The sequence below is a fragment of the Macaca nemestrina genome, chromosome X, assembly GCF_043159975.1.
Source record: "Macaca nemestrina isolate mMacNem1 chromosome X, mMacNem.hap1, whole genome shotgun sequence".
NCBI lineage: Eukaryota > Metazoa > Chordata > Mammalia > Primates > Cercopithecidae > Macaca > Macaca nemestrina.
This window is the reverse complement of record NC_092145.1, coordinates 132,213,334-132,230,583: the sequence shown is the minus strand read 5'-3', so window position 1 is coordinate 132,230,583 and position 17,250 is coordinate 132,213,334. Positions and strand designations below refer to the sequence as shown.

The 17,250-nt window shown below is 38.7% G+C and overlaps 1 protein-coding gene across 1 annotated transcript in view; it reads left to right on the top strand.

The window, feature by feature from the left end:
* Positions 1 to 11,634: 11,634 nt before the first annotated feature.
* Positions 11,635 to 17,250, top strand: part of LOC105490366 (interleukin 1 receptor accessory protein like 1) — a 1,633,350-nt gene continuing 1,627,734 nt past the window's right edge. Inside the window, exon 1 of the mRNA XM_071089317.1 lies at positions 11,635 to 11,714. Within this exon, the coding sequence (XP_070945418.1) occupies positions 11,673 to 11,714 (42 nt within the window). The 5' untranslated portion in view covers positions 11,635 to 11,672. The remainder of the gene's footprint in view (positions 11,715 to 17,250) is intronic.

Below are 17,250 nucleotides of genomic sequence, written 5' to 3'. Positions count from 1 at the left end.
AAAGAAAAAATAAATTGGACCACATCAAAAGTAAAAACTTCTATCCATCAAAGGACATAATCAACAGAGTGAAAAGGCAACCCAGGGAATAAGAGAACATATTTGCAGAAAATATATCTGACAAAGAATAAATATCCAGAATATATAAAGAAATTCTATAACTCAACAACACCAAAACAAACAACCCAGTTAAAAATAGGCAAAAGAGGCCCGGTGCGGTGGCTCACGCCTGTAATCCCAGCACTTTGGGAGGCCGAGGTGGGCGTATCACAAGGTCAGGAGATTGAGACCATCCTGGCTAACACGGTGAAACCTCATCTCTACTAAAAATACAAAAAATTAGCCGGGCATGGTGGCAGGCGCCTGTAGTCCCAGCTACTCGGGAGGCTGAGGCAGGAGAATGGTGTAAACCCGGCAGGTGGAGCTTGCAGTGAGCAAAGATCTCGCCACTGCACTCCAGCCTGGGCAAGAGAGCAAGACTCTGTCTCAAAAAAAAAAAAAAAAAGGTAAAGGCCTTAGACATTTATCCAAAGAAGATATACAAACAGCCAAAAAGCATATGAAAATATGTTCAACATCACTAATCTTTAGGGAAATACTAGTAAAAACAACAATGAAATACCCCCCTGACACTCATGAAAATGGCTACTTTTTAAAAAAAAGCAACGTCAATGAGGAGGTAGAAAAACTGGAACCCTTCTGCACTACTGGTGGGAAAGTAAAATGGGTGGGAAAGTTATGGAAAATAGTATGGCAATTCCTTCAAAAATTAAAAAATAAAATTACCATACAATCCAGAAATTCCATTTCTGGGTACATACCCAAAAGAATTGAAAGTTAAGTCTCAAAGAGATTATTTGTATAATCATATTGATAGTAGTAGTATTCACAATAGCTAAAAAGTAGAAGCAACCCAAGTGTTTATCAAAAGATAAATGGATAAACAAAATATGGTGTATACATACAATGGAATATTATGCAGCCTTAAGATGAAATTCTGACACATGCTACAACATGGAGAAAACTTGATGACATTATGCTAAGTGAAATAAACCAGTCACAAAAGGGCAAATTCTATACGATTCCACTCATATGAGGTATCTAGAATATCAAATTCATAGAGACAGAAAGTAGAAAGGTGGCTGTCAGAGGCTGGGGAGCAGGAAAAATGGGGAGTTACTAGGTATACAGTTTCAGTTTTGCAAGATGAAAAGAGTTCTGGAGATTAGTTGCACAAGAACGTGAATGTGCTTAAACTATGTGCTGTGATTGCCCCTGTAAATAGCTTCTGCACTCCAGCCTGGGCAATATAGTGAGACCCCCACCTTTAACTTTTTTTGTAATTAAAAAAATGTTTTTTGTTTTTACAAATGTAGTGTTGTTACATGGATATATTGTTTAGTGTTACTGTCATCCAAATAGTGTACAGTGTATCCATTAGGTAATTCCTTATCCCTTACCCACCCAACCCCACCTGTACTCCCACCCTTCTGAGTCTCCAATGTCTATTGGTCCGCTCTCTATGTTCATGTGCCTGCATTATGTAGCTCCCACTTATAAGTGAGAACATGTGGTATTTATCTGTCTGTTTGTGAGTTGTTTCACTTAAGATAATGGCTTGCTGTTTCATCTATGTGGCTGTAAAAGACATGATTTCATTCTTTTTTATGACTGAGTAGCATTTAATGGTGTGTATAGACCATATTTTCTTTATCCATTCCTCCCCTGATGAACACTTAGGTTTGTTAAACATATGAGTTCAGGTATCTTTGTGATATAATGATTTCTCTTCCTTAAGTAGATACCCAGTAGGGGGACTGCTGAATCAAATGGTAGTTCTAGTTTTAGTTCTTCAAGAAATCTCCATACTGTTTTCCATAGAGATTGTACTAACTTGCATTCCAACAGTTTATTTTTTCTAACTTTTATTTTAGGTTGAGATGTACATATGTAGGTTTGTTTTATAGCTAAACTCTGTGTCACAGGGGTTTGCTGTACAGATTATTTTGTCACCCAGGTACTAAGTCTAGTACCGAAATAGTTATTTTTTCTGATCCTCTCCCTCCTCCCACGGTCTACGGTCAAGTAGGCTCCAGTGTCTGTTGTTCTCCTGTGTTCATGTGTTCTCATCATTTAGGTCCCACTTATAAGTGAGACTATGCAGTATTTGGTTTTCTTTCTTTTTTAAAAAACAGTCTCACTCTGTCTCCCAAGCTAGAGTACAGTGGCACAAACACAGCTAACTGAAGTCCTGACCTCCTGGGCGCAGGTGATCCTCCCACCTCAGCCTCTTGAGTAGCTGGGAGTACAGGTGCACACCACTATGCCTCGCTAATTTTTGTGTTTTTTGTAGAGTCAGGGTTTCGCCATGTTGTCCAGGCTGGAACTCCTGGGCTCCAGTGATCCACCCACCTCAGCTTCCCAAAGTGCTGAGATTACATGCAGGAGCCACTGTACCCAGCTGGTATTTGGTTTCCTGTTCCTGTGTTACTTTGCTGAGGATAATGGCCTCCAGCTCCACATTCCTGCAAAAGACATAATCTCAGCTGGGCGTGGTGGCTCACGCCTGTAATCCCAGCACTTTGGGAGGCGGAGACGGGCAGATCATGAGGTCGGATCATGAGGTCAGGAGATCGAGACCATCCAGGCTAACACAGTGAAACCCAGTCTCTACTAAAAATACAAAAAAAATGAGCCAGGCATGGTGGCAGGTGCCTGTAGTCCCAGCTACTCGAGAAGCTGAGGCAGGAGAATTGCTTGAACCAGGAGGCGGAGGTTGCAGTGAGCCGAGATCATGCCACTGCACTCCAGTCTAAGTGACAGAGTGAGACTCTGTCTCAAAAAAATAAAAAATAAAAAATAAAGACATAATCTCATCCTTTTTCATGGCTGCATAGTATTCCATGGTATGTATATACCACATTTTCCTTATACACTCTGCTATTTATGGACATTTACATTGATTCCATGTCTTTGCTATTGTGAATAGTGCTGCAATGAACATTTCTGTGTATGTGCCTTTATGGTAGAATGATTATATTCCTTTGGATATATACCCAGTAATGGGATTGCTGGGTCAAATGGTAGTTCTGTTTTTAGCTCTTTGAGGAATTGCCACACTGCTTTCCGCATGGTTGAACTAATTTCCACTCCCAATTTTGTTATCTTTGTAGGTTTAAAGTCTGTTTTATCTGAAATTAGGAGTGCAACCCCTGCTTTTATCTGACTTCCATTTGCTTGGTAGATTTTCCTCCATCCTTTTATTTTGAGCCTACAGGAGTCATTACATCTGAAATGGGTCTCTTGAAGACAGTATACTATTGGGCCTTGCTTCCTTATTCAGCCTGCCACTCTGTGCCTTTTAAATGGGGCATTTAGCCCATTTACATTCAGTGTTAGTATTGATTTATGTGGGTTCGATTCTGTCATTGTGTCGTTAGCTGGTTATTATCCTGGCTTGTTTGTGTGGCTGCTTTGTAATGTAACTGGTCTGTGTGTACTTAAGTGTGTTTTTGTATTGGCTGGTAATGGTCTTTCTTTTCCATATTTAGTACTCCTTTCAAGATCTCTCATAAGAAAATTCCAGTGGTAACAAACTCCCTCAGCATGTGCTTATCCGAAAAATATCTTATTTCTCTTTTACTGATGAATCTTAGTTTGGCTGGACATGAAAATCTTGGTTGAAGAACTTTCTTTATGAATGTTTAATATAAGCTCCCAATCTCTTCTGGCTTTCTGCCAAGAGGGCCACCATTAGCTTGATGGGGTTCCCCTTGTAGGTGACCCGCCCTTTCTCTCTAGTTGCCTTTAATATTCTTTCATTTTGACCTTGGAAAATCTGATGATTATATGTGTCTTGGGGATGATCTTGTGTAGAATCTTTCAGGGGTTCTCTGTATTTCCTGAATTTGACTGTTGGCCTCTCTAGCAGGTTGGGGGAGTTTTCATGATGACATCCAGAAATGTTTTCCATGTCGTTAGCTTTTTCCCCGTCACTGTCAGAGATGCCAGCGATTGATAGATTTGGCCTCTTTATGTAATCCCATATTTCTCAGAGGTTTTGTTCATTCCTTTTCATTCTGTTTTCTTTATTTTTGTCTGACCGTCTTATTTCAGAGAGAAGTAAGAGCCAGTCTTCAAGTTCCAAGATTGTTTCCTCAGCTTGGTATATTCTACTGCTAACACTTGTGATTACTCTCTGAAATTATTATAGTGCGTTTTTCAGCTCTATCAAATCAGTTAGGTTCTTTTTTATACTGGCTATATAATTTGTCAGTTCCTGTACCATGTTATGGTGATCCTTAGTTTCTTTGCATTGGGTTTTGCTGTTAAGAATCTTGATGATTTTCATTCATGTCCATATTCTGAATTCTATTTCTGTCATTTCAGTGAGCTCAGCCTGGTTAAGAACCCTTGCTGGATAACTACTGTGATTCTATGGAGGACATAGGACACTCTGGTCATTGGAGTTGCTGGAGTACTTGCATTGGTTGTTTCTCATCTCTGCATGTGGGTGTTTCTTTAACTGCAGTGTAGATTGAGAACAGTCAGTAGACTTGTTTACTAGATGTTTTCACAGGGCTAAGGCTATGTGCAGGGTCATTATTTTGTAGCTGACTTGTTTTCTGGCTTCACAGAAGGGTATGTTAGCAAGGTATTTTTGGTGTTGGAGGTTTGGGACATGATCCTGTAGGGGGTGCTTAGGCGTAGTGGTCAGTTGGTAGGCTCTTCCTCAGTCATGTGGCTCCTCTATGTATCCTCGCAATTGCAGCCATGCTCTCTCTCAATGTTTTGAAAGTGTGGGCTCCTCTCCCTCTTGCATGCTGGCTGTAGATTGCAGGTTGTCACTCCCAGCTGCCCACCACAGTTCTGGGGTGATCTCAGGGTTTATGTTTCCTCCTCAACAAAGACAGCAGAGGAAGGGACCTTAGCAGTGATTGTGGCCCAAGGGCCTTTTACTTGTCTTCCGGGGCTCCACCCCAGACAGATGCAGGTCAGCAGTCACTCAGTGTGATCAGCGTGGGACTGGGGGGGCAGGTGCTGTGACCCACAGTTTGTAATCTTTCTCTTTTCTCCACATTCTTACCAACATCTGCTTTTTTTGTTGTTACTTATTAATAACTATTCTGACTGGTATGAGATAGTATCTCATTGTGGCTTTGATTTACATTTCTCTAATGATCAGTGATACAGAATATTTTTCTATGTTTGTTGTTCACATATATGTTTTCTTTTCAGAAGTGTCTGTTCATGTCCTTGCCTACTTTTTAATAGGGTTGTTTTTTCTCATTGAGTTGTTTGAGTTCCTTGTAGATTCTGGATATTAGCCCTTTGTCAGATGCATAATTTGGAAATATTTTCTCCCATTCTGTAGGTTGTCTATTCACACTATTGATTTTTTCTGTACAGCTTTTTTAGTTTAATTAAGTCCCATTTGTATATTTTTATTTCTGTTGCATTTGCTTTTGAGGTCTTAGTCATGAATTCCTTGTCTAGGCCTATGTCCAGAAGAATTTTTCCTACATTTTCCTCTAGAATTGTCATAGTTTCAGGTCTCACATTTAAGTCTTTAATCCATTTTGATATTTTTGTATATGGTGAGAGATAGTGGTCCAGTTTCATTCTTCTGCATATGGCCATCCAATTTTCCCAGCACTATTTATTGAGTAGGGTGTTCTTTCCCCAGTAATTTTTTTTGTCGACTTTGTTGAAGATCAGGTGTAGGTATGTGGCTTTATTTCCTGGTTCTCTATTCTGTTCGCAAAGGCAGAGGAGCTCTCCAACAGTTCAGATACCAGTGGTCTGCCACAGGGGTAAGAGGAGCCAAAACACTCCCACCTACCCTTTCAATGAAACACCTAGTTACTCAGCATTCCTGGCTGATCTCTGTCAGCTCTTGATTCCTTTTCTGTGTCCCAGCTTCTTCCCATGAGTTCTCTGCTATGCTCCAGCACTGTCTGCTTGCTATGCTATTCAAATTATAATTATTCATTTGTAACTTTGGTTCTTCTTTCTGAGGAGACCTGAACATCTAGCATCTCTATTTAGCAACCTTGACCTCCTTTTTCATCTCTAAAAAAGGGAATATTTTTAAAATAGTTAATATGATAAATTTTGGGCTATGCGTGCTTTGTCACAATTAAACAAGCAAACAAAAAAAATAAACCCCTCATGTTCTGGGAAGACTTTCCACCCTCCTTTAGTCACTGGGCTTTTTATAATTCCATGGAGGTTCCAGGATCCTTCTTGTCTCCAGCCTTTGCTGTTTTTCTTTTCACCTATAAGACTCTTCCTCAGTTCATCTCCTGGCTATGTTCAAAGCTTTGAAAACTTTCTGTGAAAACAAACAAACAAACAAACAAACAAACAAACTTTTCTTGCCATCCAAACCAAAATTTCACTCTTGTGTTTTGATGTCTTATCTCCTACAATAATTTCAAGTATACATTTTTTCGTACTTTTTCCTACAATAATTTCAAGTATACATTTTGGAGGTGATCATTTCTTTTAGCCTGTCTTCTCCTCTAGATTGTAAGTTCCTTGAGGGCAGAGAACATAGTCCACTCGGTACACAGCTGTATCCTCAACAGCTGAGTGCTTGCCTGGTGCTGAGTGTTCAGTAAACACATATTTAATGAGTAAATGAATCTAGTTGATAATAAAATAAATTGTCTTTAGATTAAATGTAGTTAGATAATTCATTGTCAAAGCTGATGGAATTCTGGATAAGTGTTAGTAACCTTTGAGGAATACAAGTGAGATTAATACAGTTCATTGGTAGTTGTCATTTATTCCCATTCTTTTCTACGTACTTTCATATAACACAATCTAGAAAGCTAAAAACTACATTATCTGACTCTCTTCAAGCAGGCCTCTAAATGGCAATTAGGTTCTACCAGGGAGACCCACTCTGAAGATCAAATTGCTTGGAGGCCATTTTCCTGCTACAGCTGCTGTAACTGCTAGCAAAGCATTCATAAAGATATATCTGTTTGTGGCCTGACTCAGGGTTCCCATGACAAGTCATTAACTCCCAAACATGAGATACAGATGTGACACAGAAGATATGACACCAACAGCATCTTCCTCATCTTTGGATCTCAGCTATGATGAGTCTAGTGTCAGATGCTGACTTTCAGTCCCCCATATTTAAAACCTTAAGTCCTTATATTAAACCTTTTTCTGCTTAAAATACTTGGCATTGTCAGTTCACTGCATTGAAGCTGGAAAGATACACATAAAGTATCAAAAAGACTAGAACTAGAAAATGGTCAGTTTTCATATTATCGATCAATAGCCTTAAACTCAAGTCATGGCAAAATTCTGGGAACAATTACTAAATGAACTATTTATGATAATTTAAAATGTAACAAAAGTAATCACACAAAGCTAGCATAGAATCATTAAAAGAATGTCATGGCAAAATAACATTAATTGTTTTCTGATAGACTTACAGTAAAAAATCAGCAGTCCCATATTCATTGTGTGCTTGGATTTCTTGAAGCATTTGTCAAAAATCCCTCACATAACCGTCTCTGAGAATCCTGTCCTGGATCACTTGAGTATGCTTGATAATGGTCCTATATGCTCATATATCATTTTTCTTCATTTTTATACGATAATCAGTATCCTGTTAGTTTGTAGTTATATTTTCACATCTGTCCCTCCCTCATCTCTGTATATTTGGAGCTTATGACTGTGAAGAAACATGTATTTTTTAACCATATAAACCTCTGACATAGTACAGTGCTTGTCACACTTTATGTATGCTCAATAAAATTGAATACTTGATGTTCAACTATAATATAACTAGGTAAACTCATAAATGATTTAAAATACTAACCTCAAATGCACTCATTAATGGATCTATATGAAGTGGAAAGAAGTCTGAATTAGAATCACCACAGGCTTTTTCATTCTAATGGCGTAATTGTTTAATCCTAGAAAGAAGTGTTGCCTTACCTTGTGACATACTGTATTAAATTGATTCAGCATAATTTTTTATTCTGCTTTGCAGTTGAGCTCATCATTTTGTTTGGATGGTGTTCAGCCTCATCAACTTGATTTATAAATTTCTTAAAGGTTCAGGCTTTATCTACCTCTTTTCCTCTGCTCACATCAGTGCTGTGCCAACGGTGGCTGTGCAGAGGGCCCTTTTTACATGACCATTTTCTTGCAACTGATTCCCTTCCTCTTATCTAATTCTTCTGTTGGCCTCCAAGACTCTATGCAAGGTCTTTTTTCAATTTGAGAATTAGTAGGGGATCAACAGAAGCTATTGTGTGTTGCCTTTCATTTCATCATTTAGAATAAACTGACTTTTTTTTGGACAACACCCATATACTTAAGACACCCACATATTTGGAGTAAATCACTGTAAATAGGCGATCAGCAGAAAACAACAGCCTGTAGAACACATTACCAAGGAGCAGCAGGCAGCCAAGTTTTTTTATAACTGGGCTACTAGCCACCAATTTAAAGCTTTAATCGGAACACGCTTACACTACACAGAAGTCTGTTTTTCTGCACAACATAAATGGAAGGGGACAAAACACTGCTGCCTTAATTTACATTGATATTTTTAAACATGATTTCGGCTTTGAGTTGGTAAACATGCTTTGGAAAATGCATATCCAAAAAATGAAGGATGCTAAAAATAAGAGAATGTATGTAAATATACATGAAAATAGGTCTTTTTAAAAGTTACATCCACCACCACCCTTACCCCTTACCTTTTAGGTTAACTTGCAACTAATTGGCTCTGGGAGTATTAGACTTGGTCCTTACATAATGCCACCAAATGTTTCTCTATCTTTTTGTTACTAATAACACTGTCTGCCATAGGGAAGGCAAATAACTACATTCTATTTCATTTGAATTCTGGAGAGCCTTTTTAAATTTTGATGTTTTCAGTTCCATGCTGAAAACAAGCATTTTCCAAGAAAAAAAAAAAAAAACTATTTTGGAGGTGACTTATTGAGGGTGTTCTATTCTACTAATGATATTCTACCACAGAGCATTGAATATGAGCTTATAATCATAAAAATACTTGATGATGCCTTTTTATCCAAATATCCAAGAGCATTAAAGGAAATAAAAACTCCATCTATTTGCATACTACTTCTGATAGAGAATAAAATAAACAGGCAGAAAACTTGAGTTGCTGTGCAACACATAGTATCAAACCGTTGAAAGGAATATTTCTGATTCCCTGACACCAAGTGTAAACAAACATGCCACTTTCCATTGACTGCTCACATCTTACCTTAAACTTGTGTTCTGACTTGAGTCTCCAGTCTACTATATCCTTCTTGCTACTTAAAAAAATCCTTTTCACACATTCCTCCCTTCTTACCCATTTTTCCATCCCTCTGCTTCCAGGACTTCAAAATCTTCTGAAATATACCTTCACAAACCCTTTGGGAGATTTCAAAGAAACAGGTAAGCCCATCTCATGTTTTCCCTATGCACACACACACACACACACACACACACATAATCCTGTTTTAAATTAATGTAAAGACCTACTGTGTTGGAGAGAAGAAAGAGAGATGTCATAAATGGCAACCTACTAGTGCAAAGGAAGGTCAACACTGTGGTCTGGGACCCAGGCAGCCCTGGCCCTGGTCCCACAAGACTTGCTTTATGTTTTGTTTTGTTTTCAGCCCTTCAAGCCACACGTCTTTACTCCGACAGGCTGCATTTCTGTAGTTCTGTTTACATGTGATGCCTGCAGTTGGGAGACTTGCAAAATACCAAGGCCTGAAAAAGCACTAAGAGTTGCTTCACCTTAAGAACAGCTGTGAAAATTCAAGAGCTAATCGTGAAGCTCCTTCTCTTTATTGCAACCAGTTGTTCTGCTTCTCTAGGCGCTACCTTGCTACTCAAAGCATGGTCCAGCCGCATTGCCATCACCTGGGAGCTTGTTAAAAATGGCCCAACCTCTGACCTCTAAATCAGTATCTTCAGTTTAACAAGATCCCCAGGTGGTCCAATTGCACGTTAAATTTGGAGCAGCACTGATCCCAAAATGTGTTCAGCTCCTGTCTACGTGATTTGACAAAATGGTTCTTAAAGCAGAAGATGATATTTGCAAAACTCTTTAGCTCTGAGAGATTTGGCTCTATATATTCAAGCCTTAAATTGTGGCAAATCTCCACAGTGCTGAAAACGTTTTTGGCTTCTCAATTCTAGACAGAGATTTTTATCTTTTACCTTTGATTTATCTTTTCTTTTATTTTGACAAAATATCACCTTTATTTCTGAAAAAGTCTTTGGTCGATGAAGCTAAGATGTGCCGGCCAAATGAACCTAAGATCTCTGGTCCTGCTTCTAATTCCCACATCTCCAATTCAGACTTCGGGACAATACTTTTCAAGAAGAATATCAGAGCAGACACAGTAAGGAACACAGCCTCACATGAGGAAAGGAAAGGAGATAGAATGCCAGTGCTTACTGGAGGCTAATCAATTACATCAGTCAATTTAAAACCGGGGAGTACTAATAGCACCATCCTCCACCAGTTTGGAGAAATAGGTCTGGGGCATGAGGCTGCACATCTCACTCTGGGGAAACTGTTCAAAGTGAGCTTCCTGAGGTCTTTTAGGATAGCTTCCTCCTTTTGTTTTTTAAAAAGTTATTTGTTAATTTATGCATTGGAATGTACACAAACCTTATTTCTGCCAGAAAGTATTAAGGACTATATAATCATTTTTACTTAGAAATGTGTTAGGAGGCCGGGCGCGGTGGCTCACGCCTGTAATCTCGGCACTTTGAGAGGCCAAGGTGGGCGGATCACGAGGTCAGGAGATCGAGACCATCCTGGCCAACATGGGGAAACCCCGTCTCTACTAAAAATACAAAAAATTAGCTGGGCGTGGTGGCGGACACCTGTAGTCCCAGCTGCTCCGGAGGCTGAGGCAGGAGAATGGCGTGAATCCGGGAGGTGGAGCTTGCAATGAGCCGAGATTGCGCCACTGCACTCCAGCCTGGGTGACAGAGTGAGACTCCGTCTCAAAAAAAAAAAAAAAAAGAAATGTGTTAGGAACATACACACACAGACACACATACCCCCTCCCCACATACATACAATCACATATATGTCTAAGTTTCATGGAGTTTAAAACATCTCTACAGGGGACATGATACACATTTTTGTACTAAGTAGGTAATTCATAAATGTTTCCTGAAATGAACTATTATAGTAAAACTTGCAATTAAAAGATGCTAGGATATCCTTGCTTAGAAGTTTAAGATAAATGATTACAGATTGTGTTGGGCAGATCATAAGAATGGTATTCAATTACTAACAATCACTTTAATTTCTCAACATCTAAGTCAGGCCTTTATTTTGTGAATTAAAAGAATGATGGATTGGGAATCAGAAATGCAGACATTTTAATTTCTTTTCCCAGCTGATATGGTTTGGCAGTATCCCCCCCCCCAAATCTCATATTGAATTGTACTTCCCATAATCTCCATGTGCAGTGGGAGGGACTCCGTGGGAGGTGATTGAATCATGGGGCAGTTACCCCCATGCTGTTCTTGTGATAGTGAGTGAATTCTCATGAGATCTCATCTTTTTATAAGGGGCTTTTCCCCTTTTGCTCGGCATTTCTCTCCTTCCTGCTGCCCTGTGAAGAGCGTGCCTTTTTTCACCTTCACCTTCCATCATGAATGTGAGTTTCCTGAGGTCTCCCCAGCCATGCGAAATTGTGAGTCGATTAAACCTATTTTGTTTATAATATTACCGAGTCTTAGATAAAGAAAATGTGGTACATGTACACCATGGAATACTATGCAGCCATAAAGAAGAATGAGATCATGTCCTTTGCAGGGACATGGATGAAGCTGGAAGCCATCATCCTCAGCAAACTAACACAGGAACGGAAAACCTAATACTGCATGTTCTCACTCATAAGTGGGAGTTGAACAATGAGAACACATGGACACAGGGAGGGGAACAACACACACCAGGGCCTGTTGGGGAGTGGGGTGTGAGGGGAGGGAGAGCATTAGGACAAATACCTAATTCATGCAGGGCTTAAAACCTAGATGACGGGTTGATAGGTGCAGCAAACCACCATGGCACATGGATACCTATGTAACAAACCTGCACATTCTGCACATGTATATAGGAACTTAAAGTAAAAATTTTAAAATAAATATAAAAATAAATTACCCAGTCTTGGGTATTTCTTCATAGCAGCATGAGAATGTACTAATACACCAGCTTTGTTGCTCACTGGCTGTCGGACCTTACCATGTTTTCTGTTTTCCCATCTGTGTCTGAAAATGGTGGACTAGTTTAGCACACCTTTCAGATCCCAGTCTGCTTTACAATCCTATGCTGCCAATGGCTCAGAAGCTTTAAATATTATTAGATGTATCATACCTAAAAGAGTGAGCATTTTGGTTAGTCATTTCCTTTTTGGTTGCTTTGTTCATTTATTTTTAATTTTGGAGAACTAGCGACTGCCACTAGGCATTATGGAAGAGGCATTTAGATGATGTCTTCATCATATTAAAAATTCTATCAACGTTTTAACACCACATTCCCCAAGAAGTGTTCCTTAACATGATAATGTGTTACATGTTAAAAAATTGATTCCACTGTCAAATAAGTTTGGAAACACTGGATTAAGCAAGTGAAAAAAGAGCCATCTTTATGCCATGCTAATTAGGGCTTTAGCATGTTCATGAGAATTGAGAATCTACAAGAACCAAGGTATGACACGGCTGCAAAATTTCCTAAATTTATTTGATCACAGAGTAATTTGGGGGTGAAATATTCCAAGGGACTAGTGTTCTAAGAGAAGTGCTGAACCCGAAGTGGAAATTAGACCTTTATATTTACACCGTGTTTTTGAAGTGGGGCACCTAACACGGAGGTAAAAACTGTCATAATTTAAATCCCCTTATGTCTGGAGAAGATTTCTTGCCTATGACAGAAAATCTGACTTTTCCCAACATGAAGAACAGGAAAACCATGGGGAAATTTCTTACCTGCATAAAGGGACACACTGCAGAGGATTTATCCTTGATGGTTAAACCAACACAGTTCCAATGTGTAATAAGAAGAATAGCCTGCAGATTTGGTACCTGAACAGTGGAGATATTTTTAGATATAATTCAATACTTGAATTAAACGCAAAACATAGCTGACTATATAGAAGTGTTGAAAGCTCAGCATTTATACTCAAGTAAGCAAATTGCAGCATTCTGCACCAGCATCAAATTCTGAGTGTTTTTCACCTAGATATCCTTCTGCAATTCAGCTTAAATGGTAGAAAATTAAATGTTACATCCTCCCAAATAAAGGTGGACACATAGAAGGCAAGAATGCCAAAGAGATTATTAGAAATTCATGATGACCAACAGGCCAAATTATACCAGAATTTTTATTTCTCAATAAAACATTTTAGGTCAAGAAATATTTATGTCATGCTATTTATACACTCTTTGAAAGTGAAGGGTTTACTTACAAGAACATCTCGTGAAATAGAATCCTGTGTTTTGATCTTTGCAGGATAAAAAAAATAAATAAATAAATAAATGAAAATGTTGCCTTAAGGCCCTAAAGACAGCCATATGCTTTTGCATACATTTTCACAACTCAGCAGCTGCTCACTGAACCTCTTCCATTTCAAGTTTTCCTGTTGACCACTCTCTTCTGCACGGCTTCTGTGACTGCCGGATGGAAATATTTATGAAAACACTGGGGCAGCCAGGATTGTCCAAGTGTTTTCAAAATGTTTGCTTGGCAAAGAGTTGCTGGCAGGCAAAATGTGCTCCTACAAGGGTTTTAGTAAGTGTTTATGCCTCCTCAGTGTATTCCATTTGTAAATGTGGGCAGAGACCTAAACTATGCTCTCTGGAAGCTTTAAATGAAGAAACTGAAATTCACTTTGCCTTAGAAAGCCTTTGCACCTGCCAATGCTAACTCTTCCAGATCATTTTAATAGATTCATAGGCAGATGCCGTTTTAAACCACCTCTATAATCACAGACACAGACTGGGAAACTTTAAGCTTCCCATTATCTCCCTGAAAAGAATCAGTGAAAGTTTTTCCAAAGAATTGTATTTTAAAAAGGGCTAACAGACACAATGAGGTAAGTGGTGAGATGTGTTGGGGGAGGTTTCAGACAAGGGGGAAAACCACAGAAGAACTGGAGAATATGATACATTCAAAGAAACTATAATATGGTGATCGTTATTAGAACAGTGGTTATCCCATGGGCGAGGCAGGGGATTAGGCTGGAGACATAGGCAAGACCCACATTACAAAGAACTTTCTAAATCACATGCAGGAGTTCACAGAATCATTAAAGGGATTTAAGCAGATCTCTGGTGTGATCTGATTTTTAATTTAAAAAAGGCCATTTGTTGAGGGTCTGAAACTATAGTGGAAACTGAGGCAATACTGGACATGAACCAAACAGTATGGAATTGAAAAGTTCAGGCAAAAAGTGATAATGTTATACAAATGGAATTATACAACATGCAACCTTTTGAGACTAGCTTGGTTTATTCAGCATAATGTTTGTGATATTTATCCATGTTGTTGCTTGTGTCAGTAGTTTTATCCTTTTTAATGCGGAGTAGTATTTCACTGTATTGATGTACCACAATTTATTTATATATTTACCAGTTAAAGGGAGTTTGGTTTGCTTCCCGTTTTGCGAGATTATGAATAAAGCTGCTTAAACAATCACATACAGATGGAACTGTTGTATCCTGACTATGATAGTGGATACACAAATCTATAAAATGTTAACATTACTGTATTTAATTTTAATTTTAAAATAAAATTTGTAAAAAGCCAAGTTAAGAAAGGGGCAGTGAGACTGGAGAAGAAAAAGTACAGATAATTCAAAGATGAATTCAACACATTATTTCAGTTTTACTAGGAGACTAGAAAGTTTCAAGAGTAGATTTCAGCAATTGCAAGGACAATAGTGAGCTTCATTCATTCGCCATTCATTTTCTGGCTTTGATGTGTTTGTAAAAAGAAGAACAATAACAAAAAATAAATAAATAAAAACTATGCCAGATGGCTCTTGGGGAGTTACTTGCTTCTAATGGTGTAGCTGTTGTCAAGGCATTCTGGGAGAAACACCTTCACAGTTGATTGAAACACAGCTGCCACACCAGCCCATCTGGACTCTGCAACTTGCATGACATGGACCCGATAACTTCTTTTATTCGAATAGGCATTCGTAAGTGCCTATACCGTCATTTCTTTTTTTCTTTTTTTAAAAAGTAACACCTGGGTAAAGAAATAAAAAGGAAAGATCTTGCGTAGAAAAAGCAGCATGCAACATATGGTCTTTTTTTGTCCTTAGCTAAGCTGCATTAGAAACAGTTCAGAAAAGCCTTGAGATAACACTCCATTAGTAACTCCATATGGGTGAGGCTTGTTGAACCTGGAATCATATATTGAAAAAGGAATTTGGTAAAAATTTTTGCTTTTAAAAGCAAAAATACTTTGCTTTTAAAGGTTAATATAAATGGGATTGAGAGGCATATTGACTAGGTAAATAGCTATTAATGCTGTCAAGTGAATTAGTTAATCAGATCTTTTATAAACTAACAGTAGTTTATCAGAAGCTTGTCAGCGTATGGGTATTCTACAGAAAGAGAAAATTATGAAATGGTTGAGGGGACGGCCAAATGCAGGGGCCAGAAAATCAGGTAAAAGCCAAGATACGTGTTTTTCCAAGAGTGACTGTGTGGTACATTCATTGCAAAAGTATTTCAAATTTGTTGTCTCTCTCCTTATCCACACTCTTTACATGACTTTGCAGCTCCTTTCACTGAGAATTGAAATCTATTTTACTAACCACTGAAACCTGGGCAGGCTTTGTGACATGCCTTGTTCAAAAGCAGGGCAAATGATGCTGTGTCAATTTTGAGCCCAAACTTGAAGAAGTCAGGTGTTCTTCCTTGTTCTCTCTTGTGGAAATCTGTCCATTCACCACGTGAGCAAGCATGGGCTAGCTTTTCTGGGGAGCATGTGAAACAGATAATTGCCACTACCCACCCCCTCCCCTGCTCATCAAGCTAAGGTCTCCCTAGACCAGTCAGCACACAGATCTGGCAAAGTGACCTGAGATACATAAGCAAGTTCAGCTGAGATTTGCCAAGCCCAGACCAGATTTGCAGAACCCAAAGCAACCCCAAAGACTTGTGAGCTAAATAAATGCTTGGTATTTTAAGTCACTGTTTTAGGGTGGTTTGTTACATAACACTAACAGATACCGACCTCAAATGACTTCTTCATCTCTCCTTGTATTAGTTTCTTATTACCACTGTAACAAAGTACCACAAAGTCAGTGGTACTTACAACAAAACACAAATTTATTCTCTTACAGTTCTGTACATCAGACGTCTGCAATCAGTTTCACTGGGCTAAAGTTATGGTGTCAGTAGGGCTGGTTCTTTCTGTAGGCTTTAAGGGAGAATCCATTTCCTTGCATTTTCAGCTTCTAGTGGCTGTCTGTATTGTTTGGATTGAGGCCCCTTCCTCCATCTTCAAAGCACAATCTCCAATCTCTGCTTCTTTCATCACATCTCCTTTTCCTCTGAATCTGACTCCTCCTGTGTCCCTCTTACAAGAACTCATGTGAGTGTATCAGTCCTACGTAAATAATCCAGGTTGACCTCCCCATCTCAAAGCCCTTACTCACACCTGCAAAGTCCATTTTGCCATATTTGGTAACATATTCAGAATCTGGGGATTTGGACATGAATATATTTGGGGTACCATTATTCAGCCTCCACACAACCTTTTCCTTGAAGTGATTGTAGTCATATTCCTTTCCACTTTTAAATTAGCAGTAGAAAGTGTATATATTGGAAGAAAAATGAAGTCCAAATAAAGTTGTGACAGGATGGGGGAAGGAAAGGATTGTGACCTCAGGTTTAGCTGGAAGAAAAGTAAGCTGAATACTAACTAATACTTATTGACCTCTTATTTTGGTCTGGAAACTGTTCCAGGCATGTTACATTTAATTTTTATAACTATTAAGGTCTTTTAAGGTAGTTCCTTGCCTTACTGAGGCTGAGAAATGTATATAACTTGTCTGCAGCTTGTAAGTGGCTGATTTGGAATGTGACCCCAGATCTTTCTGCCCACCAAGCACTTTATCCATTTTTTTTTTTTTTTATTATTATTATACTTTAAGTTGTAGGGTACAAGTGCATAACGTGCAGGTTTGTTACATATGTATACTTGTGCCATGTTGGTGT